Consider the following 11,723-nt stretch of genomic DNA (forward strand, 5'->3'; position numbering starts at 1 on the left):
GCGTACTCAATTAGACTTAAACCATTTTAATTTTACGAGCAGAGGGGGGCAGTCATGAAAATAAAACTAACTTACATCAGACAGTTTGACGATTTGGTTTTAAGAGGTCACACAGCACTGTGACCCAACACAACAAGATCCACTACAAGATTGTCGAATTTGTTCATCAGAACATGGAAAGATTGGTTTATTTTCAAGGAACTTTCTGCAGAATTTGCAGCTTCTTGCTTCTAAGGACAACAAAAAATTTAGGGAAAAACCTTTTTGCTTGGACAATATCAGTCCTACTTGTTGGTATGAAAAACGGTACTTGCGACTTGACTAGGCAATCAATAGTTGCGACTACGACACTAGTCGCCCAGGCTTAGTTTCAGAATATACGGGATCAAAGGTAACCTTTTGTACATGCAGTAAAAACATCTCCTGGATACCTGATTATCAACGCGATGACATTTTTTCAAGATGCACATTATTTAAATTCTATTTACAAGACACCAAGGACTAAGGAGTCTATTCTATTTACACATGGAGACCGTTACGTTTTAGCTCCTTGTCTTAAACTGCCAAATAATTTGTTGACCCGTAGCAGAGTTCCCATTTCTGTCAAAAAAGAAAAAAAAAATACCAAGTGCTAGAGTGTTTGTTTGAATGCAAACACTAGAATTCTAGTGCGACCGAGTTAAAAATAAATTTTGAGTGAAAAGTGGATGAAAAGATTGACATACCCTGTAGAAAGTTGTTGATCGTCGTGTCTCTTTCTGATTTCTTAGCCTCAAAGATAATCACCAGACTCATTTTGGTATCAACTCGACTTATGTAGTAAGTTATCTGTTGAGTCTAGATACCAGACATAACAGCAGAGCAAAGCATTAGTTATGATAAGACACTGAACATTACTATAAGTCAAGGGTATATGGTTTGGATTTTTCTTGCAAATTTTCACTGTGCTTCAATTTGATATTTGTGAAAATAGAAAAAAGTTTCTGGTCATCCAAGACACAGAAGAAATAAAGATTTAGCAATCAAAGGGTAAATGTAATACTTTCTTTATTTTTGTTTTCCTTTACTCAGTGAACACTTCCCCGAAAAACAAAACCACCCAAAAGTCCCCCAAAATAAAAAAAAGAAGAAAAAGCCCAGCACCCCCAAAAAGGTACATGCACACACAAAACAAATTAGTGTAAAGGTTGACCAAATGGCTTGAATTGTGCTACTACCCCGGCGTCCCTACCGGGCAGGCACAGCTAATGCATCTATGTACATTTTCTTTCATATATTCACCCCCTCATTAAATAATTCCTGATTACGGGCCCATTTTTACTTGCGTGAATTCAAACATGTCTGGGACCACTTTGGTCCCTTGTTCATTGCTTAAACGACTGAGGGCAGCAAACTTGCGCACTTTAGCAGGCCCCAATGTTGGAATATGCACAGGACTTGCACAGTCTATAAAACCTCCTCCATCCCTCCTTCATACCTTGTCATAAAAGTGTACATTCCTATCAATGGGTCCACTCTCAGCCTGGCTCGTCAACAACATCACCACATTGGGCCACAAATGAACAGGTCGCTCCTGAAAGTGTCAACAAAAACAGATTGATGGTTTAAAACAGAAAAATCACATCCCTGAAGATGTTTATAATAATAGTATTAGTGGCTTCTTATAGAGTGCTCAAATCCATCACTTAGTGAGGCTCATGGCGCTAGTACATATTACCCCTGGTCACTGGGCGATTTATTTCATTCTTTAAGCCATCTCAGCTCCCTGAGGAGTATACAGCATGTGCTGCCAAACATGTAGCGCACTGAGCTAAATCAATCACAAGAACCATCACTGCCCTCACAGGTACCCATTTACCCCTGGGTGGAGAGAACCAATTATAGTTAAGTGTCTTGCTCAAGGACACATGTTTCATGACCGAGATTCGAACCCACACCCTGATGACTCTAAGCTTAAATACACATGTAAAATGGCATACACTAGCCCATTTGAATATCCGACCCAAAATTGATTTGCAGATACCCATGAACTATGACCTATAGGTCAAAGGTCACTCAATACTTACCATTGGGTATGAGAAGATTGCAGGGTAGGAGTATAACCCCTTGGGTGGTTCAAAGAACGAGTTAGGGTGGTGGTACCCGTGACCTTTATAGGTGTCCTCTGACCCCCGCGTGTCGAATACTAATGAGACGTTGAGAGCGTCAGACTTCTTTTGAAAAGCCACGATTCTGTTGACAAAAGAAAATACAAAGTAATAAGCCATCACACAAGAAACTGAGCCGAAAACAATAAATTTGGCTTGAACAAAGACACATTTACAGAAGCAAGATTTGAAATTGTGACCTCAAATTGACATGCCGGCAATCTTCAAACTGAGCTATATAGTCTAGCCCAATATTGGCAGTCTTCCTAAATCTTTGTTCGGGGTGCCAGTCAAAAGCCAAATGATCACTAACTGCCGTTTAGCCAGGGATTACACACAAGCTTACGATACAACCTGGAAGCGGCAGCCAGGGGATCACCTTAAGGGGATGCAACTTTTTCATCTCAGATATCAAATAATAAACGTAAAGGGAAACTGACTGGGTGAATTTGAACCTACACCTACCTATGGGTGGGATCCGAACCCACTATGTAAATATTTCTTATAAACAAAGCAACTTACTTTGTGTAGTACTCAATAGAGAGATTTGATAGATGGGTTTTCATGTCTCCTGGTAGCGCTTGTTTATTCAACTGCTCATGGAAGTATAGACTAAACTGAAAAATAATCGAGAAATACTTATATTTAAACCCTGCCGTTCAGTATCAAACTATTCTCCTATGTCCATGGCCCAATTTCATTGAGCTGCTTAACAGCCAATTTTTTGCTTACTGTGCGATTTCAATTATAAAGCTCTGCTGATGAAAAGGCATGCTAACCTTCCAATGCTTACTGTATGAAAATGAATGACGTAACAATGAAAATCCATGAAGAAGGGGCAAGATGGCCGTCTAATTTTCTTGCTTACCTATGAAATACGCTTCTACTTTTAGAGCACATCTTTTTGCTACAGTAAGCAGGATAACTTGTTAATCACTAAGTAGCCGTTCATTATCAAACTGTTCTCCTATGTCAATGGCCCAATTTCATAGAGCTGCCTAGTAACTGATTTTGTGTTTACTGTGCGATTTCAAATTTTCAAAGCGCTGCTAACCGTAAGCACACATAAAGGCATGCTAACCTCTCGGGTGACTGTTTGAAAGTGAATGACGTAACAATGAAAATCCATGGTGAAGGCGCAAGATGGCTGTCTAATTTTCTTGCTAACCTGTTTCCCCATACAAAGAGAGACAACAGGTACTGGAGTTCAAGCACCAAATCTCCCTTTTCCTTGAGGTTATTGTGTAACCCCGATTCCAGACCTTCATCCTTTTGTTTTCGCCTACTCTTGTACTCACAGTTGCAAAATCAATTCCTATTATTACTGTTACCAACAATGTTGAAATTGGTTGCCTACCTTTGATAACTGTGAGGCTTGCAAGCGCACATACCAAACCATCAATGGCGGGATACCAGTTGCTTTCCCTGGTGCCAGTGTCTGAAGTTTCTTCTTTACCTATGAATAATTTTAAAAGAATATTGACTAGATTTTCGTTTTCAACAAGATAGAAAAATTTCTCCTAAAGATTGGTACTTTTTTTGTAAGAAAAGTTAATTGAAACACTAGGATTAATTCGATCTTGAGATACATGTATGACGAGTAACTCATCCTAACTTATGATAGGTTCAATGCATCCTGATGTCTTCGGAACTGAACCCGTCCTAAGTCCTAAGATTAATCCTGAGTTAGGAAGAGTTTGGTGAAATCAACGGCAAGACTACAAGATTTTTAACCTGATTGTAATATTTCTCCAGAGGATTGGTTCTTTTTGGTATGAACAATTCTTTGGCTCTGCAGCTGATTTGACAAAATGCTAGTATTAATCCTTTCTCGAGTTAGGACGAGTAACTCATCCTAAGATTAATCCTAAGTTAGGAAGAGTTTGGTGAAATTGACCGAAGGACTATAAGATCATTAGCAAAAATTGTAAGGATTTCACCAAATTGCTTTTGTACATTTCAGAGCTCCAGGTAAATTAAGTCTATTTTTCAAGATCGGTCTACAAAGTATATATTTATGTTTATCCATCAACATTATTTGTTGATATGATTTTGAATTAAAAAAGGAGCAAGATACACGCACAGTGATGCACTCGTTTGGAAGTTTAGTCAACCATTGGTACCTCGGTATTCAACACTCCATTGCCTTCCGCCTTTTTGCTTTAGTGTTACTGGTTCCCATTGCGCTTTACACATGTTAGCAAGGAACAGGCTATTGGGACCAGTGGCGAAACCATAGTCCTGAGGCTGGTTCCAGATGGTTGACCACAGTATTCAACCAATGGTTGACCAGCCCCGGTTCAAGTCCAAATAGTTATAACCTTTAGTTCACTGTTCATCAATTCAATTTAATATTGTTCTATTTAGGATCAGCTGGAGAGGAGAGCCTCCAGACAGGAACTTTGTTTCATTAAGACAATTCGTCGGCCTCCAGCTGTTTCTTTTTCTTTCCTGTTTTGAAATTGCTCATTGCTGTATTTTAAAATGTTTTGACCTAATTAATGTGCATTATTGCACCTTTTTATCTGCCCGAGAATTGAAATAAATGTATAATATATATCAAAACAATGGTGCAACCATGACCTCTTTGTCTTCAAACAGGTAAAACTTAACACTTTGAACCGTACCTCTCGTAGCTTGATAGCAGCTCCCCACTCATCGAGTTTCACTTGTGACTCATGTAAACTGAGTAACGACGGCAGGAAACTGAACATTGTCAGTTTCTCCAGACCTTTGAGTTGAGCGTGTAGAGCATCCAGCTCCAACGATAGATTGGCTCGGATTGAGCTCAGGATTGGATGATGGAACTGCTTGGCGTGTCTAATAATAACAATATCAATAATAGTAATAATAATAATAAATTCATCGACCGTATCCCAGGCAACATTAGCATCAACCTTATCAAGAAGATAGCACTACTCGGAACAGCCCACATACTACGTAGAATACTGTCCATTAAATAACATCACCCCTTTTTAGCGCCTCAGATTCTTAGTCTGGACCCAGCTCTATTGACCCCTTGCACGCGCATCACACGCGGCGACCAATGCCACGCTCACCATGATGGTGGGCAGTAAGGTTTACATGTATTAACGCTGCGTCGCCTAAAATGCACATTTTACTGCATAACGCGCAGCATAGAGTTATATATGAAAACGCATAGTGATATTGCCCACCAGTATGGCGCATTCAAGATTTTTCTGCTGATGACGTCAGGTGAAATGGGTCAATAGGATGTATCGTAGATTGCATTAAAGTAAACATCATCTTAATAACAATAACAATAGCAGGCATTTATAGAGCGCTCTTACACAGGGTACCACAGCACTTTACAAGAAACAAAACAATGTGAAAATAAATAATGGCACTAATAATGGGAAACAGTTTGTCTTAAGCAATCAACCATTCAGGGTGAGGGCCTAAATTGATTTGGGCTGTCCACCCAATTCAACTGCCACCAGGGGCGCTTTGCCACCTACTTCTTCGTCTGAAACAGTCCCCTTCACAGTCCGTTCGGATGCAGGCATGGGTATCATCCACTAGGAGTCTGGCTAGTGGAGCAGAATGCACTACCTTCCCTTTTGTTTACGAAGCAATTATGGATAAGTGCCTTGCTCAAGGGCACAAGTGTCATGAGTGGGATTTGAACCCACAAGCTAATGCCAACAACCCAAGAGGTTGAGTTCTCGAACAAGAACCCTCGGCCACGACATGACATGCCACAAAGACAAATATAGAGACAAACATACAGACTAACATACAGACAAAAATAAAGATGAACAGACAGACAAACAGACAGACAAACATACAGACAAACATAGATAAACAAACAAGTACCATAATGATTGGTTCTTACCTGGTTATAATACTTTCCACAATGGCTATCTGGTCTGCTACATTTATATCAGCTTTCTGCAGTCCCATATTACATAGCTTCTCATATCTATTACGATCAATGTATTAAGGGAAAAATAACATTCAAGAGACAAGGGACAAGGAAAACTAATCCTGCTGTTTACAAATCAGGGCTTTCTTATAAAGAGTTGCTTATACCCCATTCACACATAGACGGCGCTTCTACTGCGATGGAAAAGTGGCTGAGAGCATGGCCAATCCCGGGCCTATCGTGGGCCAAACATAAGAGGATCTCCATGAGCCTGGTTTGGTTGAGGTGTGATCTCCTAGGTCGGGAAGCTGCATTCTCTCCCCACGCTTATTTTGAATGTGTTCAAAATAAACATAGCTGATAAGCGGGTAGTGGGAATGCAAATATCATACAAGCAGCAAGGTAGCATCATGGTGAGATCACTGTGGTTTTAATAAAAACACAGCACCGTCGGCAACCATTTCAACTGTAGAAACCCACGTTTGGTGGGCATTGGTCTATGTGTAATCGAAGTGGCAGCGAGTCAGCAACACTTTCCACGTAGAAGTAGCACAGTTGTGCGCAGTCTTTAATTTGCCAAATTGCTTGAGTTTTACGGTGATTGTGCCCCAATTTTGTTGAGATCGGGGTGATCGGTATGGTCTTCGTAATCTAGGTGAATGGGGTATTAGGCACAATATTAGCCGAGTGCAAAACAATTAGTCTCCTGATGATGACTACAGAGAGCAAGCTAGCCGAAACAGTGAGACAAATTAATAACTCACTCAAGGCAGTAAAGTTTTTAATTTACTGCCTTGAGTGAGTTCTTAAACGACAAGTCCCCTCGATCCACATGGCGAAAGTAGTAGTCTCGGTAGATTTCCTTCCTTTTGCCCGCATCTGTTAATAAGCAGGACATTTTCAGAACTGAGAAGTCTCCCGAATTCCAAACCAAGAACCATTTCCCCAAAACCCCAAATCTACACAATAAAGAAGATATACTCATATACCACCAACCAAGTAAACATACAAGACAATCAAGCAATTTAGCAAATTAAAGACTCCACACAACGGTACTGCTTTTACGTAGAAATTGTTTTAAGGAGAATTGTTCAAAGGAATAAAACAAAAATGATAAACATCTGAAAAGATACAGTTCCATCATTTCTTGTCTAGCCTCGATGAAATGTCCGAGCTGCTCACAAAGATGTGACAAGAGTTTATCTTCAGAGCTGGCTGCTTGGCCACTTTGCTTCCCTCGTACCTCGACTCGGCGTAAGTCACTCATAGCTGATGAGAACTGCCATTTACCAGATTGCTATAAGACGAACAAATAGAAAAATCAAACTAAATAATAACTAGTCTTTATAGAGTGCATTTTACAATAACCGCATCACTGCACTTTATATTAGTGTCCTGGGGTTGATTTCACAAAGACAAAGCTACCTTAGAACTAGGAATCTTTAGAGTCATTAAAAACTTAAGGCTAGTCCTAACTTTTTTTAGTTATAAGTCTTGGTGAAATCAACCCTAAAGCCCAGTTCATACTTCCTGCGAATGCGAATGAGATACGAATGTTGACGTCACCAATTTGCAACGAATTATTCGCAGCAGTTCAACTTTGGTCAACTCACTTGCGAATATTGCTGCGAAAGGAAGGGTTGTGACGTCAAATTCATGTCAAATTCGCTTCGCATTCGCAGGAAGTATGAACCGGGCTTAAGTCACTAGGCCAGAAACATTCCTTTAACTTTCTCAGCATCCTGGGGAGTATACAACGTGGGCAGTCGTAGCATTCCAAAGGCTTTTTCATACAAAATATCCACCTCTACCCTCGCAGAGAAGCAATTATAGTAAAGTATCTTGCTCAAGGAAACAAGTGTCACAACCAGGATCCAAACCAACCCTCGCATGACTTAACCAACAGAACTTAAACTCTAACCCACACGGCCATGACACCCTAACTAACTTCCGATATTTAAATCCAACAATATATGATTCTGATTGCCTGGACACATCATCATAATTTCTTTGTTTCATATGGATGTTAAAGGTAGGGTCATAAAATGTTAACATTATTATTAAGGGAATAAAAGGGTAGCGAAGAGTTCTTAAACGGGTAGCGACGAGTTCTTAAATGGCCGTTTAAAACCGGCAGGGTCGTGGCCCTGCGACAAAAGCCTGAGCTGCGCATTCTCCACACACAGGCAGGACTCCCCACAATGTAAAAAACAAACAAATATCTCCATACTCTCCATGCAGGCAGTCTAGGTTCTTTCATTTGAAACTGTACCAAACTGGATTTACCTGGCCTAGGCAAAGCAAGACACAGACAGACAAAGTCTTCACTGGGTTACTTACATCTCGTCTGACAAACCATTTCTGCTCAAAGAAGGCAAGGTGCATGTACATCTTCTCTGCCGATGCTAGTACAGACAAGGCATTGACCAGGCTACCCCAGAGACTCAGCTGGGGTTGGGATCGAACAGCTTCCTTCTCCTGCTCCTAAAAAAGGAAAAAAATAATATCCATTAAGGGAATGAAAGAGCGGTGACGAGGTCTTAAACGTTCGTTTAAAATCATTCATGTTTAATTAAGGGGCCAAGTGGGGCCAGGTTTCCAAACTGTTCGTGTTATGGGGACATGTTTGACTGTGTTCTGTCTCTGTGTTTTAGATCAATGCACAGTGGACAATATTTTTTTTAATCGGTGCTGGGCGGCACAATGTATTTTGCTCAAGAGTGCTGGGCAAAAATTGTGAGTCCTGCGCAGGCCAGCCAAGCACCCCCCACTATAAAACACTGGTGCCGCTAAATCACACCCTCAGGTCAGGAGTTGGCAGTACCACTATTCATCATCTTCAGAAAACTGTTGACTCCGGTGAGCTGCCCAAAGAGTGGAAGACGGCAAGGATGACTCCAGTATTCCCGAAAGGTGCAAGGCCAAAACCCGGTAACTACAGGCCTGTCAGCCTTACTTGCATACCATGCAAAATACTGGAAACCATCATAAGAGAAAATAATGCTTTTAAACATACAAGAGACGTGAACATTTTTTAGGACAGTCAGCGTGGTTTCATGAAGGGCAACTAAACTTTTGACAATCCTTGAGAACATCGCATACAAATAAGACGAAGGCAACTGTTGGCGGAGATTTTCTGGACTACCAGAAGGCCTTTGATTTAGTGGAACATAGAAGGCTACTTTAACAAGTTCCAAGCCTATCATGGATATGATGGGAAAATACAAAAATGAATAGAATCGTTCCAGACGAGGACACAAACAGTTGCAGTCAGAGGTGCCTCTTCACATGTGGCAAGTATATTCAGTGGCGTACCCCAGGGGTCAGTACTAGGGCCCATCCTCTTTATCATTTACATCAATGATCTCCCGGACCATGTCAGTTGTAGTATACAAATGTTTGCAGATGATACAAAAATATACCACAGCATCAGAGGAGTTCGAAGATGTGGAGAATATCCAAGATGATTTTGAAAACTTACAGAAATGGTCTAACAAATGGCTGTTTCGCTTCAACGCTGGGAAATGTAAAACCATGCACATCAGAACAGGAAGCCCACAGACTGATTATCATGTTGGGGGACAACACTTGGATCAACAGTGGAAGAAAAAGAGTTTACCTAACACCAGACTTCAAACCAGGTAAACAATGCAGCAAAGCAGCAGTGAAAGGAATAAATTGTCTCAGGGTGGTGAAACGATCGTTCAAGTACATAGATACGGACAGCTTCAAGATTCTATACAAAACATACATCAGATCGTACATACTATATCCAATCATTGTGCCCATGGCTGGAAAAAAGATAAGCATATCTTTGAAAAAGTTCAAAGGAGGGCCACTAAGTTGGTCTCATCCCTAAGGGAGCTTCCATATGAAGAAAGAATGCAAGCTCTTGATGATCTGTATTCCCTGGAGAAGAGAAGAGAAAGAGGACACTAGGTCTCAATTTAAGGTGGACTGTTGAGCAAATTCTTTGATTTCACAAAGAGTTAGGAACATTCCTAACTTAGGACTAATGATAGGAGATAATAAAAACCTATGGCTAGTTCTTAATTAGGACGAGTTACTCGTCCCACCTCAGGATAAGACTTCTTAACTCTTTGTGAAATCCACCTCACTGGTCTGTTAAACTACTTACCACAAGTTCTTTTGCCCTGTCGTAAGCAAAATTGCTGAGTGCAGTAAAATACATATCCATAAACTGTTGCTCCATGGGTAGAATATGCTGCTGGCTACTTGAGAATGATGCTGCAAGAGCGCCCTCAGTGTTGATTGACATGGTGAGTGGTGACGATAAAACCGCGGACCTGTAACAAATTTAAAGGTCCGTGTTAAAAATGTCTTTAATTTCTCTGTTTTTCCTTAGTATAAATAACTAAATTTTTCAACAGATTGGACAACGATTTAGTCATTTTTATATTTAAGACTGTTGGACGATCACCCTAAACTACCATATAAAACATTGTTTCATTCAGGCAATTAGTACAAATGTTACAAATGTATAATTTCTGTCTACAATAATATTAATGTAACATTAAACGGTAAACTTTCTGTATCAGCCAGCCATACCTGCCATTACTTTTTCGGATAACTTTCCGTATGGCGCCACCACTTTTCATTAATTTTTACAAAAAGGGATATCTCATTGAGGTAAATTAGATACTATTTTATTTCATATCGAATGAAAAGGTGGTGGCGCCATACAGAAACTTTTCCACTTTTTCACTCATCATTTTTATCTAAAGGAATATCTCATTTGAATAAATTTAATTAGAATTAGATACTATTTTTGTCCAATAAATATATTGGAAAAAAATAAACCACAACCACAACCACAAGGGTTTTCAATATCAACCCCCCAAAACTATTTTTGTCATAACGAATGATGAAAAAATGGTGGCAGGATACGGAAATGTTTTCCTTCAGAAATACGCAAGGAACTTTTTTTACTCACTGTGGACTGTGTACTTTTTGTGGTGTTGTTTATCTAATTAAACATTCTCATGCGTCTGTGACTCTGTGGGTGAGCATGTGAACCATCTAAGGTCTTTTATTTTTATTTTTAGGTTAAGACTTTTTATGGAACATGGAGGAAGAAACTCTCCTCAAACTTCAAAGGAGGGCGCTGTAGTGTATCAACTGCGCGGAGAGAGGAGAGAAAACTTGCAGCAGAGAAACTTGGTCTAAAAGCTGTTAATTTATCGTAATAAGCAGAGTCCAACACGACTGATAATAGGTACAGGTTAGCACTGGCACTAGTCACAGGGCTGCAAAATGTTTTACATTTAAATCATGAAGCGTAGTTCACAGTTTCAGCACATGTTTGTGCCCAGTTTGTGCTTGTGCTTGCAACCACCGCTTTCATGGGCGCAGCCATCTTTAAAATTCAGGAATTGTGGGAGTTTAGTGGACATCTCCATTTTTATCTGTAGGGGTAACATAAAAGACAGCCAGCCCCATATTAATTATTTTTTAATTCAAAAGAACAAATTATAACACTTAATTTGAAAAAAAATAGTTTTTATACTTTATTTTTTTATGAAGAAAGGAGACACAAATTTATTTTTGCTTGATCATTGCTTCCCTAATATATTTAATGTATACTATTTCCCCCGTTGTTTAATGAAACAGCCCACTGAAATCGGTGAACTAAATGCCGTTTCCAGCGTGTGGCAATAATCGCATGAAAT

At 39.9% G+C, this 11,723-nt stretch overlaps 1 protein-coding gene across 2 annotated transcripts; it reads right to left on the reverse strand.

Moving 5' to 3' along the window:
• Positions 1-84: 84 nt before the first annotated feature.
• On the reverse strand, positions 85-11,402 carry LOC139949715 (KICSTOR subunit 2-like). Of its 2 annotated transcripts, none has more exons than XM_071948215.1 (12): positions 11,317-11,402; positions 10,172-10,340; positions 8,374-8,517; positions 7,167-7,330; positions 6,004-6,090; positions 4,775-4,967; positions 3,505-3,603; positions 2,670-2,764; positions 2,067-2,232; positions 1,478-1,573; positions 726-837; positions 85-600 (listed from the first exon to the last, which is right to left on the reverse strand). In XM_071948215.1, coding segments are annotated over exons 1-12 (1,392 nt in total). In that variant the 5' UTR covers positions 11,319-11,402; the 3' UTR covers positions 85-535. The 2 variants fall into 2 exon arrangements, with proteins under 2 accessions (XP_071804316.1, XP_071804317.1); XM_071948216.1 differs by having other exon boundaries at positions 10,988-11,396.
• Positions 11,403-11,723: the final 321 nt, after the last annotated feature.

Source organism: Asterias amurensis, chromosome 17 (assembly GCF_032118995.1).
Source record: "Asterias amurensis chromosome 17, ASM3211899v1".
NCBI classification, from domain to species: domain Eukaryota; kingdom Metazoa; phylum Echinodermata; class Asteroidea; order Forcipulatida; family Asteriidae; genus Asterias; species Asterias amurensis.